The sequence below is a fragment of the Crocodylus porosus genome, unplaced genomic scaffold, assembly GCF_001723895.1.
Source record: "Crocodylus porosus isolate Cpor-Errol unplaced genomic scaffold, CroPor_comp1, whole genome shotgun sequence".
Classification (NCBI taxonomy): Eukaryota; Metazoa; Chordata; order Crocodylia; family Crocodylidae; genus Crocodylus; species Crocodylus porosus.
This window is the reverse complement of record NW_017728931.1, coordinates 137,885,222-137,907,424: the sequence shown is the minus strand read 5'-3', so window position 1 is coordinate 137,907,424 and position 22,203 is coordinate 137,885,222. Positions and strand designations below refer to the sequence as shown.

The 22,203-nt window shown below is 45.0% G+C and overlaps 1 protein-coding gene across 1 annotated transcript in view; it reads right to left on the bottom strand.

The window, feature by feature from the left end:
- Nucleotides 1-450: 450 nt before the first annotated feature.
- SFMBT2 (Scm-like with four mbt domains 2) overlaps nt 451-22,203 on the bottom strand; it is a 164,500-nt gene continuing 142,747 nt past the window's right edge. Inside the window, exons 16-21 of the mRNA XM_019543748.1 lie at nt 21,707-21,816; nt 13,823-13,998; nt 11,751-11,923; nt 9,958-10,206; nt 9,660-9,788; nt 451-7,748 (exon numbers count right to left, since the gene is read on the bottom strand). Of these exons, the coding sequence (XP_019399293.1) occupies nt 7,608-7,748; nt 9,660-9,788; nt 9,958-10,206; nt 11,751-11,923; nt 13,823-13,998; nt 21,707-21,816 (978 nt within the window). The 3' untranslated portion in view covers nt 451-7,607. The remainder of the gene's footprint in view (nt 7,749-9,659; nt 9,789-9,957; nt 10,207-11,750; nt 11,924-13,822; nt 13,999-21,706; nt 21,817-22,203) is intronic.

Here is a 22,203-nt window from a genome sequence, read left to right as displayed (position 1 = left end):
TTGCCCTGTGAGTTTTAAAAAGTAAAAACACCAGCATTTTGTTTGTTTTTTCCTGTAGCACAAAGGGTGGTGTGTGTGTATATATATTATATATATATATACACACACACACATACACGAGATCTGAACTGCTTCGTTGATACAAACTGGAATGCAAAGTGGTCCAAAGACTTCCAACATACGCCACTATGAATGGTTTGAGGCTGGCTGTCATCCTACTTCTCAGTATTATAGCTGTTATAAAGGGGGTGGGGTATAAATGAGATTTTTTTTTCTCACCCCTCTCCCATTTTGCTAAAGGAAAAGTTGATTCTATCAAGGATCGTCCTGAGAGTTGCCTCTATCCAACTGTCTTACCAGAGATCCAGTCCAATGCTTGGGAGGATTATTAATCCTGCTCACAGTCTCACTAGGGACAGTTCTCAACCATCCGCATAATCATTTTGTAGCAGTAGATCTATGCAGAAGCGGGAAAATATTCCAAGATCTAGTGCATGTTTCAAGCTGACCCAACAAAATATTCCCAACATTGAGGGCATGCACATCCTCCTGCTGGTTTCCTTGGGAGTACTTAGTTGCTTTAAGTGCATTCTTACGGGCCTCATTCAATGTCTAAGTCAATGGGACTCTTGCTATTGACTTAAACAGCAACTGGATTGACTCCTCGGGGCCCAATTTCAGTGGGAGTTGGGCACCTACTCAGGTTTCAAAACCTATGCGTATGCATTTTGCTGATCTAGAAATCCTTGCCCTGAGCCAGATCATGCTATCCCATCGAAGGCCTGAAAACCCTCTCGTGGCATTCCCTAGGCAGCATCCCTTTAGGCCAAGAGGGTGTGAAGGGGAGGGTTGGCCTGGCCCCTCCAAGCCAGGGGATCCACACGAATTCGGACCTCGATCCCATGGACGGAAGAACAAAATCATCCGCAGCCCCTACTTCCCATCCATCCGGAGGGCCTCCGGGGTGTGCTGCCATTGGAGCAAGTCTCTGCTGCCGTGGAGAAAACTTGGACCTGCCTGCATCTGGAAACCATGGACAGAGGGTCTAACCCTGAGCGGAGGTCTGCTTCATCCTCTCCTTTCATCTGGCACCTGTCAGAGCTCTAGGGATTTGACAGCAATTAAAACACCTCCTCTACGCAGGGCCAGCTCTACCTAAACCCTTTTTCTTCCTCTTCCCTGAAGTCTTCCTCCAGCCTTCCATACATAGCCTTGAGGGTCGTGGAGGGATAAGTGGAAACATGAAGCTGTGGCTCTGTCTGTAACAGATAACCACTCAGCAGGAGCGCCACTAACTTTCCGCTTGCACACCAATGCAGAAGTAACTGGGCGGAGGTGGGGACAGCTGCACTACTAGCTTCCCCCCCCGGTACTCTGCTACCTTCCCCACCACGTGCATGTAGAGCAGCCTCAGGGGATGGTACCACGGAGACAGTTTTCACTTAAGTGCAGAAGCAGAACGGGTTGCTATGGATTGGGATGCTGTTCAAGTGACGCTCCCACTGACTTCAGTGGCAGCTTGGGCTTTGGGAGGACCCCACGTGAACTACCGATTTCTGGATTTAGCAGTGAAATATCAAAAGTGTGGTTGCATATTCCCTCCATGGCTTGTCCCCCCACTGACTTAACTGGGACGTGGTACAGCATCACGACAGGAGGCATATATGCATATATGAAGCACCTGTCCAGGAGGAAGTAACAAGTCAACATATGGCTCCGTTAAAGGAGCGGGCTGGAAACTAGCACAACGAGGGGTGTAAGAGCATGAGAGGAGCATGCTGAACTGTAGGAATTTCGTCTCTGTGGAGTGAGATGTTACTGACATTTTAAATGCAAGATGGGAATTAATTGTGTAAAGGATAAACCATGGGAGGCCTTCTTATGCAGCGGTACAATGGTAACATTTTGCTTCTCCTGCAACGTGTGCTCTGCTGAATGGCACTAAGTCCCTACAAAACCCAAAAACACTTCTCCTGCGTGAGAGGTGAAATTTAAGGACTCCAAGACTGCAAAGGCCAATGCTGGGAATCCAGTCTTTAATCCTTGAGTTAATTAATTATCTTCTAAATGACAGGAGAAATTCACCTGTTTCCAAAGCCCATTCTTTCCACTGATTTCATCTGGCTTTGAACCAAGTCCTTTGTGAATAACAAAGGCTCCTTTTCTAGTAGGGCAGCTACTTTGCTGAATGGTATGGGGAAAAAAAAAAAAGGGTGAATATGAATTTAAAAAAATCCATTGCTATATATTTAAAAAAATCATATAAAATCCTAGTGCTTAAGGCATTTTGCTGATCATGGAAAGCATATTTCTTGGCTTGGGGGATTAGATGCATGAGACCAAGCTTTGCACTAAGCAGCAAAGCATCTCAGCCCTAAAATGGAGATCTTGAGACTACTTTAACCCGCACATAATAAAGCTGGCTTTTATGGTGCTCAGTACTAGTGTGCATTTCCTTTTCCTTCAGCACTTGAGTTTTATCTGCAAAGAAAAACACGCTCCACATTTTTTTCCAAGCTTGCTGCCTTGAGAAACAAAGAACATTTGAAATGCCCTGACATTTCTGAACTCCAGGAAATTATAATGGTAAGTGACCTGACTTAAAAAAAAAAAAAAAAAAATTAAGCGAAGTGCTATACACCTGGAGCTCCTGCTGAAGTCAATGAAAAGGCTCAGAAAACAACAAGCCTTGCTTTTTTTCGGTGAGTAAATACTGACTGACGGGGCCAGCTGGCTTTGAAAGAGCTCGTGTCAGGTTTGCCGACTTTCGGATCCAAAGTCGTTTCAGAATAAATGCAAATTGCAACGAGACAGATGTCAGGCGAGTTCAGTGCCTCTCTCCCCCGGCTGTACTTGCTTCGGCGTTTCTGTTAATCCTAAATACCTTTGTACATCAGTGTCTCGACAGTACGTCGCAGACAGTATCGCGGCATGTCCGACACCAATCTCAACAACAGCCAGGTCCTGGAATGATCCTCACTAGAGAGACTGAATGCCAACCATTTCCATCGATTTCAGACAGCATTCAGCACCCTCAGGAGGTAGCTTGCAGCTTGCTGGGGGAGTCCTTCAGGCACCAGTACCTGTCCAATAAAGCTCAAATTCAGCTCCCGGAAGCCATATGTCAGAGGAACCAGACATCAGTGCTTGAAAGCCATGATGCCCATCAGAGGTGACAGTGGCCAGAGTTTTTGCTTACAGCTAACGAGCTGAATGGTGAAGAGTAGGTGCCCAGGTGATGGACGGTGGGGAGCATGTGGGAAATGCCTGGAATATGGAGAGAGCAAGAGGAAGAAATCTCATGCCGGAGCAGGGAAGTGTATAGGAGAGGAGGAGGACAGGTTCTCACCCGGTCGATAGTGGAGGGAAACGGGAGCTGAATTTACCCCAAGGGGATGGAAACTTCTCCTTCCGGTTCTAATAGTTGATCTAAGCTGGCGGAAGGAGGTAGGTGCTTAGCAGCACAGGACCACGGACATGCCTGGTGCAGAGCATTTTAAATAGCTTAGTAAAAACTCCACAAAATAGAGCTCCAGGCCTACATCTCAGAAGCTGGATTCCTCCAAGGGGACACCAAAATGGTGCAGAGCTGCTGTTGGTCTACCTGAACGGGCCAAGCACAGCGCTGACTTGAATGCACTAATTCAGCTCATCGCAGCAGGATGAGCAAGTACCCTGGGGTGCCCATCCCAGCTCTGGGTCAGCCTCAAGGACTGTGGCAGAGAGATGACCATCCTGTTCCTTGGCCAGAAGGAAAAAAAAGCCTTGCTGGTAGGCAACAACGGTTCTAGCTTTGGCCACAATAATTTCATACCCTGAACCTTTCCATCCTGGAGAGAAAGAAAACGCGCCGTCATTTATCTTGCCCCTACTCTCAGGACCAAATCCAGAAGTGATGTAACAAGACGCAGCTGCCTGAATATGATGGGAGTCTGTTCCTTATTATCCCAGCTCTGAATTTGACTCCATACACATCAAATAAAAATGCTTTTCCCCAATCCTTTTTTTTTTTTTTTTACATAGCAAAGTATATCAGCATTTCACCCTGATGAGTTGTGTGTTTCAAACGTCTCCTTAGAAATGCATTATTCTAAAATCTTGTTAATTTTCTGGATCTGGGATTATGCGCCAGAAGGAGCGTTCAGTTTGTTCTGATCTCGGCTTGAATCTTTAAGTGACAATGTGAGCACATTGTTCAATTTAACTGCCTGCCATACAGTTTTCTTTTACATAAAAAAAATTGGGTAGGAGATTCAGCGCTACTTCTCTGGAAGGCAATTAGAACAGCAGACTGCATCTCTTTGATCCCTTCCCACTCGCTATTTTAGGTGTCACTATAATAAAGCATTTGCCACTGAGGCCAATTCAAGGTAATTTTAGAATAAAGACTTGAGGTCACAGCTCTCCAAAAGGAACAGAGAAAAATAAATGAAGGGATATTTAAAAAGAAAGAAAGAAAAAAAAAAAAACAGAGGGAGGGGGGAACAAAAGCCTGGAGAGCTTTACAGTCTGCATAAGCTACAGTCAAAGCGGTTTTGTTGTTGTTGTTGTTTTTTTTTTGCTAGCTGTGGTTTTAAACATGATTAACCTTTCTGATTCTTGTTAAGAGAAGGAAAAAACAATCAGTAAGAGCTCCGCTTGTTATTTCCATGAGGTTGCATATCACTGCCCAAAGCTGTATGCCCCCTTTGCAATGTCAAAACTGAGCATGGAGATGGCCCTGAATACAAAGCAGACAGCCACGTGCGCTCCGGTTCAGTCTTCCACAAGTATTTCGGTGGCACCAAAATGATGATTACCCATGTTGAGAAAGTAACAGGACCCTCAGACGCATTCAATTGCCTTGATGACCTCTGGGCCAGATTATCCGGCGAGCGTCGGAGGAGCAGAAGGCAGACGGATCTGCCCTGCAGAGACCTGAACCTGCGTCAGGGCACAGCCACCTCGGGGCCAGGCAGACATGCTCAGCACCTTTTCCATTTCCCTTACCAGGCCCCAGGGTCTGGGCCGATTCTAGCATTTCTTTAGGAGCGTACAGTGTCTCGGAGACGTGTCTATAGATGAACAACCCATGAGCTGCTTTAATTTAGGACAGTGACTGGGTGGAAGTTGCCAGGGAGAGTAGTAGGCGCCCTGATGTCCACTGGACTAGAGAAGACAAGCTGAGCTCTTCTGGGGGAAATTTTAACTGGGAAGGTGGGCATTTAAACTCACTGGCATCTTGAAGGGTTCGCCAAAAATCATCAGCACAACTGCAGTGATTTAGCATGCTGTTAAACACCCCATAGGATTGCCAATACAAAACCCACTGCCCGCTGTCTCAAAGGACAACTTAACCCTTAATCATTTGTTTTCTGGTGAAACAAAAACCTCAGGACAGGAGCAGCTGCTTTATTCCCTTCCTTTAAATAAAGATCATTTAAATCTTGCTACTAAAATCTTGTGAACAGAAGACGTATAGGAGTTTTACCAAAGCCAACAGACGTATTGTGGGACCTGGTCTAACCTGCAGCAACTCATATTGAATCTGTATTCAAAATGTCAGAAGAAGGCAATTCGTTGGAAGTAGACTCAACCAGGCAACCTGCTGTTATAGCGGCACTTTATAAAGATGCCTTGCAAAGCTTTACGGTCCCCTGAATTGATCCTTGCATAAAGTATTCTCTGAAGTGAATTCTGGTCCACCAGAGTCTGTAAAGGGTATTTCAGAAGCATTATACAGCACCAATAATCCACACAATTAACAGAGTCGTCAAGAAGAAAATGGCTGTGACAGAACCAACCAGCTCTAATCTGCGAATGCCCAGTTGTTTTAGCTGAGCACATCCAGTCTGCAGGATTATCAGACCCAAGTCAGTGGGCAATGAGAGAGTGAACACAAGCAAAACGGCTTATTAAAAAGCAGGGGTAAGAAAAAGGCATTGAAACCAACAGATTCTGTTGAAGTAACATTCAAGCTCTGAGCTAACTGGGCAAAAGCAAAGACATGTAGACTTCAGGGTAAAAAAACAAAAAAAACCACGTCTCACATTAGGAGGGGTCCCTGGAGACTCTGACCTGGCTTCCTGACAAGGCTACTCTAGCTTTCTGTAACAAATCCAAAACTCCAAGTTCACTGAAGTTGCAGATCACAGGTCTATTTATAGTTTCAGGGGAAACCATGCAAAAACAAAAAAAGAAAGTCCGTGATTTCCTCTGAAGCTAGGAAAAAAACTTAGCCACAACCACCGAGTTTGCCTTTTCGGGGATCTCCACTTGAAACTCATCTTCGAAATAAAACTCAGCTTCTGTTCTTGCTCGGGACAGGGTTATTAGGAGGGTATAACACCACTGACTTCAATAGGCTTCGTTTTGATTCCTATCACGAGCCATGCTGAGCCAAAGTCCACGCATTTCGCACAGCTCCTTAACACGGCCACATGGACACTCTGGGCCAGGCTACCTGGTGCCTCTCAGATGCTTCGCATGTCTCCATTGACACAAAACAGTGCAAATCCAGCTTAACCAGGGACAGTGGCACAGGGCATCTGGTGAATCTGGCTCTTTGTATGCTCAGGAACAAAAGGGTGTGCTAGGCTAAATCCACAGCTGGTGTAAAACAATGCAGATACTTTGCGAAACAATTTCTGATCTTTTTTACACCAAAGTCAACCCAGGAGATTCAGTTGCCCTCAATGGATTTAACCAGGTTCAGCCTAGATCAGAACTTACTCCAAAGTCTCATCCTTCCACCTGAATTCCCTGCGTGTAGGCGTCCACCATCAGACCTTTAACGTTACTTGGAGATAATTGAATGGGCTTTAGTATAAAATATTTCATGCATGTTCCATTACAAGAATGAAGAACTGTACAGGTCCAATCACAGAGATAATCAGAATATTGTACATAACTCTACCGGGTTTGGGAAGCGTTACCGGGCACGACCTTTTGCTGTACCCCTTGAAGTTCATTGAATTGTTTTCTGATACTCTGCGGAGAGCACAGCTGGGATTCCCCTTTACCAACTGCTTGCTAAGACATTACACGGCGTATCACTGCTCTAATGCTTTCTTTGCAGGCCTGAATAAAGCACATTGACCATTACGATCAAATCTGCAGTAAACCGTGGATCACTAAAAATGATCACTCACATTTCAATATGAAAGAAGTGTGTCAGTTCATGACAGGGATCATTTATGTCCAGAAATTGGCCTAGACACACCATAATCGGCTGGGAGTGTTTGAACGTTATCCCCTATGGAATGTGTTTCCTGGTTGTAGGAAAACTTGTTTTATTTTCTCTTTCATTAAAAAAAAAAAAAAAGACGACAAACCTTCTGCTCTCTTACAGCCTTGCTACACTACAATATTGCATGTGCGGACAGGCTCCCAAGAAGAAATGCCAGAGATATACCAATGTGCTTCACAAATCTGGAAATACTCATTCAGATTGTATGGGGGGTTTTTTGTTGTTGGGGTTTTTTTTGTTTTGTTTTTTTTTACAGAGAGCTTCTCAGTGTTTCGGCTTCCACAGGCTTACGAGCACAGGGCGGGGAAAAACCCAAATGAGCTGTAACGTTTGAAAACCAGTGAGAAAAGCCCAAAAGGCAATGCATGGAGCGGCAGAGTCAGTTGGCATATTGTGCATAGAAAGCAACTTTTACTCGCTCAATCTGGTGGCACAACTTGATGGCTGGGCCGAGTTTCAGCTCCATGCATTCTTGCACCGTCGGCAGGGTCAGCAGCAGAAGCGCCTGGCCGTCAATGTCCTGGGAGGAAACAAATAACACGTGGTTGCTCTTGGTTGAGAAAGGCTGAGCAGGAAAAAGCAGGGACAAGAGGTTTGGCTTTGGTGCATCTAAGACTGGGTGACAACCATTCTGAGTAGCGCTGGAGTACTGTAAGGGGTGACAGCCAGGCACTTGTATTAGTATTTGTTTCAGTAGCACCTAGCTAGGGGCCCCCAAAAAGCTTGACTGAGCTAGACACATAGGGCCCTGCTCCAGACAGCTCACACTCTACACAGACAGAGGAGCAAGAGAGGGGAGCACAACTACCACTATTTTACAGAGGGGGAATTGAGGCATAGAGGGGCAGTAGGTCAGGTATGGGAAGGAGCTAAACCTAGAAATTCAGTCCTGCTCTAGGCTTTCACCACTGGGCCATCCTCCTCTTTAACTACACTGCTTTGGCCCGTAATCTGGAAGAAGTAACACACCAGTTCAAATCATGCCCCATTCAGTCCTGAGCCTCTCCAGCGGCTAAGAGCAGGGCTATTTGTGCGGTCGCCGCCTGTCCACAGCCCAAATAGCTGTGAGGACGGAGTGAAAATTCATTACAGCAATAATACCAACTCGTGCTTCCTCGTTTGGATTGGAGCCACCTGTGGGATGTTTCTACAGCTCTTTACAGAGTTCTCTCGAACACCCCGAATGCAAACTATGTGGGTTCCTGACTCTTAGGAGCAGGGACCCCAACATCCCACGGATGAGACTTTTGGGCTGTTTCTACCATATTCCTTCCTTGGTGCCACTAGTTAATTAGGAGACCAATTCTTTAAAGAGACAGACTGAAACATAAATAAGAGAGATATGATCCATCATGAGGAAAAACAGGTGAATCAAAAGTGTGTCAGTGAGAATCATTAATGTCATAATCAAGTCCTCAGGAACTCCCTAAACACAGTCAATACACATGGTAAGTGCTCCTCTGATTACGAGATCCTACTTGAGGGTGCTCTCTTTGAAATGACCCGTAGCCTGAGAGCACCAGGAGCTGCCTGGCAGGTAATAAGCAAGGCCAAAGCATTGATGGCTTTGGCTAATTAAAGATCCCACAACATTTTTGGTAAGAGTCAGTCTTAGCTTTCATGTCCTGGCAACGTTCTCGGCTGGCTAATGACTGATGTCCTTGTGACGCCCCTTCATTCTGAACTGGATAGTGGTAAATGTTATTAGTGGAGAAATGACGGATTACATATAATTATAAGTGCCCATGCTGCTTTGAGATGAAAGGCACTATTTGTTTGATCTCCAGAAATGCTGAGCTCCTGCATGCTGCTTTGTCTTAATTAGAAGCACTTGGCACCTTCTGAAATGGGGACGCTTTCCACAGCTCCAAAAGAATTAGGGGCCAGATTCTCCAAGGCACGTAAACACCTGACTGCCACTGCTTACAGTGGAAGCAAGTGCCTAAATACCTTTTCAGGAAATTCACCTTTGTTTCAACTGTCCACTCTTAAACTGCAGTAAGTGAAGTTAATCCGCAGTAGTTTACCCAGTTTTATTCATTCATGGGCTGTCTTTCAGTGGCGTAAGTATTTTGTCTGTGCATGCCCTCAGTGACAGAGCTCAGACGGGAACCTAGATCTTTTGTTTCATGGTCCAGAACTATAATCTCATTAGGGTGAAATAATATCCCCTTGTGCAGAGGCGCCAGTACATGACCCTGTACCAACTAAGTGCCACGTAAGCCTCCTGTTGAAGACTTGCATAGGATGTAAATGGTGGTGTCTGGGCCTCACACTGATGCCCTGCTGATGGATGAATTTTATCCTTAATAAATGGGAAAGATGCAAGTCTTCCTCTATTTCACAGACTCCTGTGATGTGAATAAGCATGTGAATACCCAGCTGCCACTAAAAAAAAAAAAAAAAAAAATTGCAAGGTGAAGCAGTCTACCTGTTCCTGAAATATCTTGGCTAGGGGAGCGCAGTCTGTCAGTTTGATAAACCTCACCACGTCAGTCACTGTCCACTCCAATGGGTTGCTGTCCAGAATGAGTTTCTCTTCCTCCTCTTGCTTTATTTCCTGCAAGACCCAAAGCATTTGTAAAGAAAAGGGCACTACACTCAAAACTACTCATCTGTGAAGCACGTAGTGCTCTCTTCAGATGGCTAGCACTCAACATCTAAGGTCACGTCAATGGAAAAAAATATTGCTGTTAAATGGGAACGAAGTAGTTTGCTAGAAGACTCACTTCCTTGACTTGAGTGCACTTTTCCTGTTCGCTGTATGAGAGAGACGGTGTTTTCCGGCTCCTTCTCGCTCTCTCAATGGGAGGAGGCCTGTCCGACTCGGTGCTGCTTCGTAATGTCATGGCTCTCCTTGGTCTGGCTGACGGGACCTCGGCCGAGGAGGTGTCTGTCTGGTCATCACGTAGTTCAGAGCTGGTTTCTTCACTCCCGGTCTCATCTTCCATAGCATCTGGCTCCTCCTCTTCACTTTCCTATGGTGACATATGTACAGAAACACCATTGTGACACAGGATTTAACACAACTGCACATTTCCTGCTGCACATTAAAAGCCATCGGATCAACTTCTATTCGCCCATCAAGTTCAATATTGAGTCACACCGGTAGCTTCAACTGAGTTACACCGCGCTTATCACAGTGGCATGTCGCTTGAGCCCCATATTTAGATTCTGTTACAACACTTTAGAGCAAAACAATTTTTTCCGCTCTCGTATCAATTAAAACCATCTCTTGTTTTGAGACGAACGTTGCTTTGCAGCGAGTGTACCTCGAGCCCCGCAGCACCGCACCGGGGCAGGAGACCTGGAAAGTGAAACCGATTAGAAAAAATGAAACCAATGAGTCTTGCATTTCTGGTGTTTTGGTTTGTTTTTACCTTCTCTCGGCTTCAGCAGAGTTTCAACACGTGCTGATGCTCTTTGGCATTCCTAATATAATTAGCATTACAAGCAGCTGTCTGAGCTCTTCTATAACCCAGCACATAGGCTTTCACTCAGGTATTCCTGCATCTGGACTGAACAATTGAGTTAAAACAGATGGCCATGGGGTGGGCGAGAATTCACTCGGTAGTTCTTTGCGTCAGGTAGGGTGTGAAAAGCTTTGACACCCTACCTGACAGAGTTAGACCCCCCAAACTCTTACGTGTAGATGAGACCTTGAATATGCGCTAAGTTTTACTCATACACATGGTCCCCCTGGGTTCAAAGAGGCTACATATGTCTAAAGCTAAGCATGTTCATAAAATCTTATCCTCGTGCTGTGTCATATAGCCTTGAGTCAAAGCATGACTTACAACTGGCTTAGTCAAATCTGTTCAAAGGCCTGGGTGATGCTCTCATTTTGGCTTCTAAGAGGTTTACTTGGGCTGGCTTAAGTCAGTTAGAAGCAGGTTCAAACTAACTCAAGCTCAAACGAAATCAAAATGAGTGGCCACATCAGAGCAGTTAAACTAAACCAGTGAAAGTTGGTGCACAGACAACATTTATGTCTCTGAAGGAACAAGACTTCGGATGGCACAATGTGTAGCATGAGAACTCCTAGAGTATCTTTAGATATTAAACTAAATGACAATTAATTAGACCAGCACTAAAATTCATCCTGCCTCAAGAGCAACCTATAAATGCCCACTCTCCATTTATAGTTTCTTGCTATGTGTATTGCCATAGCACCTAGCAGCCTTAGTCGTGGACAGGGACACCCCACTGTGCAAGGGGCTGTGCGAACAAAAAGCAGCCCATCTCTGCCCAAAACAGTGGCCTCAGACAGACAAGGAATCAGTAAGGCTGTATCGGTCCACAGGGCAGGCAGTGATCTCAGCACAAGAGATGCCTAACCACTGTCACATTTTTTGCTGGCAACACAGCAAGGGAGAGTCTTAAGTGGGGGAGTTTATGGAAGAAGCAAGACAGAAGAAAGCATCAAGGTGCTCATTTGAAAAATGTATTTCTTTTTTAAAGTCAGTGCCATACACTACAGGATGCTTTAAGACACAGCAAAAGAGCCAACTCCAGCATGTACCTCTGCAGACCCTGCAGTGTTAAAATCAGCAGTCGACGACCTCCTCTTCTTCTGCACAAAAATGGATTTCCGTCTTTTCCTGCGCCTTGCTGGCTTGATGTGTCCGCTCTTCAAGTTGTTGTTTTCCCCAATTGGTGGCTTAATGATTTTTTTCCTCTTCCCATAATAATAGGCTAGAGGGGGAATAAAAACCTAACACATTAAAAACATAATTGCCAAGAAACTGAAGCTTTGGCTTACTCTGTGCTATTGATCCTACATGTTAGGCTCCTGCTGAACAGCGGTTTTCATAAAGACCTTTAAAATAACCCGATCTGCAGTAAACGTCCCCATGCAGAACGAAAGAGCGGATGTCATCCTGGACTACTGACCGAAGGGACAGAGCTATTACGATGTACAAGCATTTCTTCTATTCACTACAGGTTAAATCCTGCACTCCTGACGCAGCACTTCAGACTGGCTTAGGTAAGCAAAACCTCCATTCAAGTGCCTGCGAATTTTGCCTGCCTGAGAACTAAATGCAGATTGCAGGATTTGACCCAACATACAAGGAATTAATAGCAGGGCAATTCCAGGACCGAACTTTTAATGAGGTGAAGCTACAACAGGAAATAGAGGCAGTCGTCTCTGCTGAAGATTATGTTAAGGCCCTAGTAGCTGTTCAGTCAGCAATGGACCCTGGCAGGCTGTATACCCACCCCACACAATCAGTACAGGTAACGCTTACCTGACACAGTAAAGGCAAGTTACCTGATTTACAAGCTCTGGTTCCTGCCTCCAAGGCACATCTGCATTTTCCATTTTTCATTGGAGGAAATGACCTCCTTAAGCCACTTGTGTCAAACTCACCTGGGCACCCAGACAGGATCTGGACCCAGCAGCAGCAAGATGAGTAGAAGCGCAGGGGTTAACACAGATATCGCTCATCCCTGTTTGCTGCTGCCCCATATCCTTGGCTAGGCTTTGTAGCTAAAAATTTGGTGGCATGCCCTACCCCCTGTAACCCCATTGCCAGATTCCTGGCCCCTCTTGGAGCCTCCCCTGTGGGCTGGGTGAAATGTTTCTCCTGACCATCTCTCTGACAATCCTACCCTAAGCCACAAAACCAGCTCCCTCTGCTTTGCTCTCTTTCTGGCCTTGCATCACTCATCCCTCTTGATGGCTCAATGAAACCCAATTCCACCATCAGGCCCCAATTCAGCAGTCTCTCACTATTCACCGGCATGGACTTGGGTGGGATGAAGTGTGCACTTAACATTGAGCAAGTGCTTCCCTTAATATCAACTATGTCTACCGAAGCTACACTAACAGAGGCATAAGTCCAGAGCCACAGACACATTACAGATCGATAGTGATGCAACAAATAGGAAGCTGGCTCACTGACAGACAGTGATGTGCTCCAGGTACTACTGTCTTTTACATTTAGGCAAACTGCAGGTTACGCCAAATTATGTGCATGTTAGTGGAACTAATTCCCTGATACTACACAGAGACCACAAGATTACAGCACATACAGTGCTGTAATCAACCTAGGGCATCTTCCAAACATAACAGGGGACCACAGTTGGGGAAGAAAAGATGCTACAATGGATATCCTCTGGCAGGCAGAAAACCAGAGTGGTTGGAAATAAGCAAACACAATGATCACTGGAGCAGGTCTTTGCATCTCAGATCATGAAGGACTGCACTCAGTGATCTGATCTCCCATGATGGGTCTGGCTAAGTGCAGCATAACTATGTAACTCAGGTCCAGTACATGAGGGTGAAGAGCCCCAACCACCACACTCCACACAAAAGCATCCTGGGTGTCCATGTTCTTGTTTGCAACAATTTCCACCGGGATTAGAAAGGGGGCCTCATGCCCAACAGCTTGTCTAAGTCCCAACTATACAGTGGTTCAATAAAAGATATTGCCCTTTCCCAAAAATCTCACGTGTCCTGGACCACCATGGCTACATCACTCCAGCACTAATGCATGATGCTAAGCATGGTTTTTTTTGCCTGGCCCACGATCAACCCTGCAATGCTCCAGCTCCTAGTTGCGAGAGAGCAGCACATAAGCTATTACTCACTGTATTTGGTTTTGGTGTGAATAGAACAGTTCTCGGGGCAGATTTCAGCTACAAGCACAGGGCTGAACAGGTTGGGACAACACTCCAGCTTGGCACAGACCCTTCGGCAGAAATCTGCCACCTGATCAGACGTCCTTACGATCTTGACCGTCGCCCGGTAGGTTTTGCCTCGGTACCTAGAAGAGAACATGGCAAAAATCATAGAAAATATTGGTTAAAAATGACCTCGGGAGGTCACCTAGTCCAACTAGATCATCTGACCCAAGGCTTTGTCCAGGCAGGCCTTAAAAACGTCCAAGGATGGAGAGTCCACAACCTCAGTTCCAGTGCTTCACTACCTCCTAGTGAGATGGCATGTAATGATGCAGGCAGGACATCTGGCTGCTGTGGTGCCACAACGCTCACCCATTACGGAGATGCACCACTCACTGGCAATATTGGAGTGGTCCTGCTGTACCAGAAGGGCAGACATCAGTCTGATGATATTACTTGGGATAGACCGGATGGGGGAAAGACCGGGTGCACCGGAGAGGTGGCAGTAATTGAGGTTTAAGAGCACCAGGTATTGGGAAGAAAGGGCACATAGGGACTGGATCCACTGGAGGGGTTGCCTCCCCTGTTCCCTGCTTGTTGCACAAAGCTGAACATCCTGTAATACTTTAGTATGAATAAAACCATTGGACTAGATGAAATGTGGTGCTCTGTTATACAGGATGTCAGACTAGATAGGCCAATGGCCCCTTTTAGCCTTAAATCCAAACCCCACCAGATTAAGAGGCATCTTTCAGTTGCTTTCACTGGGGTTTGGATCAGGCACTGAATTCTTATGGAGATATTGAGCATCGAGGTCTGTGAGGCAAGAGGTTGACCCTAAATTCACTGCCAATAAAGCATTTGCTACAAGACTTTATATGAAGAGCACTAAACAGCTGAAGACTGTTTCAGTACTTCCACTGTTCACTGGAGATGTGAACTCTGCAAGGCAATTAACCACATAATTTATTAAACGGAGGCAATAGGTCATTGTAAACACTAGTCAGACTTGGGACAGGGAGAGGAGGACGGCGTAGAACAGGAAAAATGGCAGGAGGAGCTACAATGGCTGACCTGCCACCATGGCGCTCTTCTCTTACTTCTCCATTTTAATAGTCAGAGTCCCTTCCTGGAAACATGAAAGTGGTGGGAAAGTGACTGGGGCTTCAAAGAGGGCACAACTTACGGTGATCTTTATGCTTTGGGGACTCAAAGGTAATTTAGGCAAAAAACTAAATGCCATCTGGACTTGTTTTTCCAGGTCAGCGGCAAAGGGGGCACCCATTCAAGTGCCAACAGCAAAGCCACAACACTTCCCAGGACAGCCACCGGGCTTCCCAGGTGTTTTTAAATGACTGGGTTGTTCACGAGCCCAGAAAGACTATGACAGGTGTATAAAATGGGGAGTGTCCATTAGACACTCCCCAGTGTCCATTAGACACGAATGGAGGGAGTCAGGTTTAAAATTGGATTTTATGAATGCTAACACCAAAAGAAATGATGCTAGGAACATTTTTAAAAACGCTCCCTTTTTTTTTTTTTTTTTTTTTTAAGTATATTTCTTTAACAAGAAAGTTTCTAACTTTGCTTACTTCTAAAAAACGTAAATCCTGCCCCCTTTTACTCTCCATAGATACAGAGTTCAAGGCTTTTGGGATCATGAGGTTACTTAATCCAACCTCCAGCACATCACAGGCAAATTTCAACTGGGCGCTTGTACAGTGAGCCCAATCGCAGTGCTTAGCTAAAGCACCTCTTCCAGAAAGGCAGCCTGTGTTGATTTAAAGGCATGAGCAGATGAAGAATCTACCACTTGGCTTGGTAGTTTATTCCAGTGGTTAAATTATCCCCCTTTATGTTTGTACCTCATTTCATACTGAAATAGTCTAGATTTTACTTCCACCCACTGGTTCTTGTTATGATTCTCTCCACCAAGGTAAAAAGCCCTTGCTTGGACAGTACCTAGCCACTGCAATCAAGTCAGCCTTGGAGCCTTTTTGCCCTGTGGAGCTGCGATCCCAAAGAGGACCACGTTACAGTGCCTGCAAAAGCATACAGCCAAGACTAACAAGAAGTGCCGCCTCCTTTCATGACCCAGTTTGAAGGTGACACACAAAGTAAAGAAATAGTACGAAAGGTGAAACATAGATGGATTTTTACAGTCATGTCTGTCTCAATAAACCAAAGTGTTACTACTGGCCACAAGAAGATAATATTTTTAAACACAATTTTTGTCTTGGCAGTGTCTCCTTAAGCTGTAAAACAAGATTTACTAACATTTTCCACTCTCGACACACTTTAAACCTCCTAACACTAATGACATTAACCATAATCTGAACACACCTCCGACAGCCCCATGAAAGAAAGCTACTGTGGATAAAATCAGAAGACCATTTTCCACATTACATTTCAGAAGACGACTCATTTTGCGACTGCTTTTAAGTAATAAGCATCATGCACAAATACCCTGGCTGCACTATAGGTTTATAAAGTTCACTGGCTCACAAAGTTTATGGTTTGCTTTACAACTACAACTAAATCTTTAAAGATCTCAAAGTCATGAACCATATTGGAAGATTTAAGGAAAAACAAAATGAAAACTCAAGATCCTCTAAAGATGAAAAACCTTATGCGAAGGAGGTATTTCAAACAGGAGCAATCAATAGGATTCATCAAACTCAATGGATTCCTCCCAAGGAGTTAGTCAATAATTGCATTAGCTATTGGAAATATGAGACTTTCCGTGGGTGGTATCATTGAGCCAACCACAAGACTGTGACAGACCTCGACCAGCTTTTAATTCAGGGCAATGCAGGCCCCTAAAGAGGAATGCTCTGCATCAAAAGCTTGTTCATCACAGAAATCATAGGGAAGCCGGGTTGGAAGAGACCTCCACGGGTCACGTCATCCAACCCTGATCATCCCACCAAGCCATCTACTCCCACAATTTGTAGGCCTGGATGCACATGGAGTAGGACATATTTTTCGGCAGCATACCCAGGCGGTGATGTGTCGACACCTTGAAGGATTGTCCCAGGTAGGCGGTGACAGAAGCAGACCAGACCATGTGTGTCCCCGTACAGTGACCTAACCACAAGGCTCTCTCTCCTTGCTGGTGTGAGTGCTCAGCAACTCTCCTGGATAGTTAAACTCCATCTTCTCTTTCATAACGTTATACATTAGAGCTCCCTAGACCGAACCGATGGAAAGACTTGTGGAGCATGGATGGCTCGTCTTAAAACACAGCGGGACACAGTTGTCGCATGAATGAGCAATAGTTTCAGATTAGGGGACAGCTTGATTGAGTCCTACTCCTGCGACTGGTGGTTACGGTCACAAAAGAATCACGGGATTTCTTCCGTTTGAGATCTGCCAGGGCTTGTGTTTACGCCAACCGCTCAGGAACGAGACCCAGAAGACATCACATTTAGACGCACACCTTACTGGGTTATTTGACCCCAACGGTCTTTCCTGCCCCGAGCAGGGGGCCTGGACCCGATGATCTCACGACGTCCCTTTCGCCCCTAACTTTTGTGAATCAGTGAGTTTTTCACCCACCAATATCAAAGGTGGGCAGGCATAATTCAGCCACAGAAACTAGGGCACTGGCAAGGCCTGAAGACTAAAGGCAGGGGGATATTCTTTATTGGGCCAATGGCATGGCTAGGATTGATTTAGGCAAGCTTTCTAATGTAATGCATTCTTCTGCAGGCCTGAGGAAAAAGGTAGGCGCAACAAATAAAAAAAAACAGTTTGCAAGGCGGTGATGCTAGAGAAGAAAGAAATTGAGAAAAAAAATCACAGAAGAAAGGATATTTTGATTCGTGCAAGATCAAGACTTCTAAAAAGGGTCATTATCACCTGCGGAGTGAAGAAAGATTAGCAGGACACAGGTAAATTATAGCACAGAGCACCTGTTGAAGTGAGCCCTTGCTCACTATTCTCATCCAGGGTGCCCAATGCCCTCATGGAAACTATGTGGGTGAAACTAGACTACAGCTATGCACCAGAATGAAAGGTCACAGGAAAAAGATGAAGGACAAAGACATACAAAAATGAGCAGAACACTTTTCAAAGCACAAACACTCACTTTCTGACCTTATTATCATTGTGCTCAAGGCAAATTCACAGAACAACTTCAAACAAAACACCCTGGGAACAAAAATTCGTAAGCCGACTGAATACTAGGGACCAGGGACTGAAGGTTGCTATTGACTCCACAGCATATAATAATCTGGCAGAAGACAAGCAAGAGTTGCACCATACAAACTCACCAAATCAGAGATACAGAAGCTTTCATAAGCTCACTTTATCAGATGCTCAATGCTATAACGTGCTTGACTCCTGCTAATCTTTCTCCACACGACAGGTGATAAAGACCCTATTCCCTCTTGACAGGTCTTGATCTTGCACTAATCAAACTACCCCTTTTCCTGGGATTTCCTTGTCTGCTACCCAACCCCTGGGAATTTCTCTCTTCTCCAATTTCACAGCTCTGCCAACTGGTTTGAGTCCCTGTGGTGCCTGCCTTTATCCTTAGACCTGAAGAAGAATGCACTGTGTTCAAAAGCTTGTCTAAGTCTATCCATCACAGCCACACAATCGGTCCAATAAAAGATACCACCCAAAAAATCCTTGTTTTTCTCGTATTTTCTGGCTCATTGTGGCTACAAAATCATTCCAACCGTTCTAATGCTAAAAGTCATCCCAGCCCTTGTGCTGAAAGCCAGGCATCCACATCCATATTTAGGCACAGGAAGAAGAGTGTGCTAGTGATTAGAAAAACTGGAGACCCACATCTGCCAGGGACCCTTAAAGGAATTTTAAACTTGGAGATGTCGGAAGAATCAGGTAGTCCGACAATGTCTTTGGCTCATTGTGGCAAAATAAATAAGGTTCAGCAGCTTGCAGGGAGCACTGATGGGGGTGACCATGATTCCCCGATGTGCATACACCCTTTTGGACATTCGAAAGCAGTGGTTCTCATTCTTTTTAGCCTCAAAGCACCGCTCCATAACTTCTTTGAGTTTTGCAGCACCCCTACTGAGAATCACTGAGCTAGAATCTTAATTCAGAAAAGATACAGAGGGCGTCTTTGAGGCTAAAACAAGCTAAGGGCACTGATCTAGGTGCTGCCCAGCAAGGGCAGATCCTAACCCTGCTGGGACCTGAACTTTCCACTATCCCTCCCCTCTCTGCCCTGGTTTGTACCTCCCAGGGCAAAGGTAGCTCCTACCACTGCAGCTGCTCCTGCAGGGTCTCTCATGCCTCTAGTGACTGCCCCCATGGCTCCTCATGCTGGCCCCAGGAGTGCGGGAGGAGCAGAGGGGACGAGCTGGGCACCTCCGACCTCAGCACAGAACATGGGAGGAATCACTGATCTAAAAGTTATATCTTCTCCGCAAAGCTATTGCCAGTGACGGTCCCCGATGACCGCAGCACGAACTGCACACAGGCTGCGGAGCTAACTGATTCCTGGCAGCAAGTCTTTCGGCTTGCTGCCAGGAAAAGGGATATCCTCTCTCCCCTCTTTTCACCTTCTTCCCCCACTGCAGCCCTCAAAACCAAACAGCTATCAAGACCTAAAAAACCGTCACCCTGACACCAGAAGGAGGGCGGTGATGTGACACATCGCACTACAACAGGCACGTTCCAGCTGCTCCGATTAGAAGTCTGTCGGCGGATGCCACTGTAACCAGCGCCCTTGAAACCGGGGTTACACCGGCTTTGGTTTATTATAAGTCACTGGTTAAGATTCAGAAGTGGAACTGACTGTCATATCAGATGTATCATGTCATATGCTGCTTTAACAATTCCACAGAGTTTGATTTTTTTGAGCCAGCTTTGGTTTCTAGACCTCTGGGTTCAATACAGGCGCTGCCAGATTTCTCCCAAGTCCAAGCAAGACGCACAAAATCAGTCCAGTTCATTTTGCAAGTTCTGCGGGCTTTCCTCTGACAGCTGTTTTTATGGGATCCGGGGTATAGGTTGTAGCCATGCTGGTCTAAGGACATAGGCAGACCAGGTTCTTTGGGTAAATCTGGTATCTTTTATTAGCCCAATGGAAATAGTTGGAAACATTTTTCTATGCAAGCTTTTGGGTGTAAATACCCTTTGCCAGGCTGAGGAAGCATCTGCAGCTGGCGTGCACGCTCTTCCTGGGTGGAATGAATAGTAAAGCAGCCAGAGGCTGGTATTCAACGCAAGAAAGCCAAGCAGTGGTTTATGGGATCTAAGCACTCAGGGACACAAAGTACGTGGCAAGTAAATGGGTAAATCATCCCTGCTTTCTACAGGAAAGGAATGTCCTGCTGAAAGAGTTGGGAGTACTTCACCCCACTAGCGGCTGACTTTCAACAGACCTACTGGAACAACCACTGCTGTCGTAGTGGCCAACTGAGCAAACATTACTACTAAACATTCAACCAGCTCAGGCAAATAATGCCACTAAGGCTCTAGTGGGACTTCTACCTTTGTAAAATTGCCCATAAGTTTAAAGTGTTTGCAGCCCTGGACCCCAAACTAAGCACCAAAGTTGATTTTCTGAAGTGCAAAGAAGCAAGAGGGGCTGTGGGTATCATAGGACCTATTCTTGACCAGTACCAATGACAATCCAGCCATTTATATCTTTATTCTAAAAACATTTTGCAAAAAGCATTTATCACCTGATTTAACACCTGCCAGATTACACCTGATGCTAGATTTCAGAGATAGAAGAGTGTTCTAGTGAAAATACCAACAATCAGATTTTCTAATGATTTCAGCGTGACTCAGTCTTCAGCTGAAACAGATTCGTGCCTGTTAAATGCACTTATGGTCTCCTGACCTTAGTAAATCTGTCACTTGAGTTCATCATGAAATATTAAGTTCCCCTTTCCTGAGATTTTCAAATAGTTTTTCAGTTCTAACAGAGGCTGCCTCCTTAGTTCAAATGGCAACGGGTCCATGATTTTAGAGTAAAAAGGTTCTCACATTTTATCCCTCAATCAGAGTGCAGGATTAGCTAACAATGGTATCTGAATGGCCAAACAGATAATACGGGACCATTCAACAATGGTATATTTAAGAATATTCAGTATTTGAGCACACTCAACTTCAAGTTGTAGCAAAGTCTATTAAAACAGGGAAACAAAGTTGAATACACTACTACTACTACTCTCTAAGGAAAATACAAAATTAATAGATTTTAAGATCATAAGGGACCATGAGATCATGTTGTTGGGCATCCTGTGTAATACAGATCATTGATGTTCACTGAATTATTATTGACACCAGTAACTTGAGCTTGCCTAAAGGCATATTTTTCCAGAATGGTATCCAATGCTGATTTGAAGATTTAGAGAGAAGAAACCATTATTCTCTTCCAATGTCTAATCACGTTCTCCGATGTTTAATCATTATTCAAAATGTATGCCTTGTCCAAATTTGTTCAGTTTTTGCTCCTAAGAACTGTTTTTTGTTACACTTTTCTTCCCTAGAAGTAAAGAGCCTTTATATCAAAGATTAGAAGACAAAGACCTGGATTAGCACTAAACAGATCAAATTTACATCCAAACAGCATTCTGTAAAATTCAATACTACGCTGATTCAAACATGAAAGCTTTCATTAACATCTGGAATGCTGGTGACAAAAAAAAAAAAAAAATATATATATATAGAAATGAAATGTCAGAGCATTTGCTTTTAGTTTTTTAAACAGATACAGGGCTAAATTAAAAACTAATAAGGTATTAAAAAAAACCCACTATAGAGGAAAATGTTCACAAAAATGTCACTTGGTTTTTCAATCCGTTCCATATTCTGAAAATAAAAGCAGCTGGAAACAAAAGGACAGCGCGAGGAGATACTCACTTTGCCTTCAGTGTCTCCTCCTGGAAATTCCACTGCGGGTCTTCCACCAGCTGCAGCTCTCGTAAAACGCTCCCCGGTTTGTAAGCGGCATTGATTACCATGCTGAGAACCTGATGAAAGACAAAAAAAAGTACAACGGAAAGCTTTAATGGGCTCTCATGACCACACAACGAATATTAGCACTGATGATGTGTGCTGCAGTAGCGTCTAGAGGTACCAATGGCTATGGCTCCACTGTCCCAGGTGCTGCATATACTTATAATGAAAGGGGGCCCTACCCAAGACAGCTTAAAATCCCATTTGGGGAATGATACTGCTACAAAATAGAAGCTTTTATCTAGCAAAAGGGATTTCCTTTGAAAGCAACGTTGGGGCCCTGCACTGAGGCAGACCTGGACAATACTTTCATAGATTTCATAGACATCAGGGCTGGAAGGGACCTCGGGAGATCATCGAGTCCAGCCCCCTGCCCAAAGGGCAGGAAGTCAGCTGGGGTC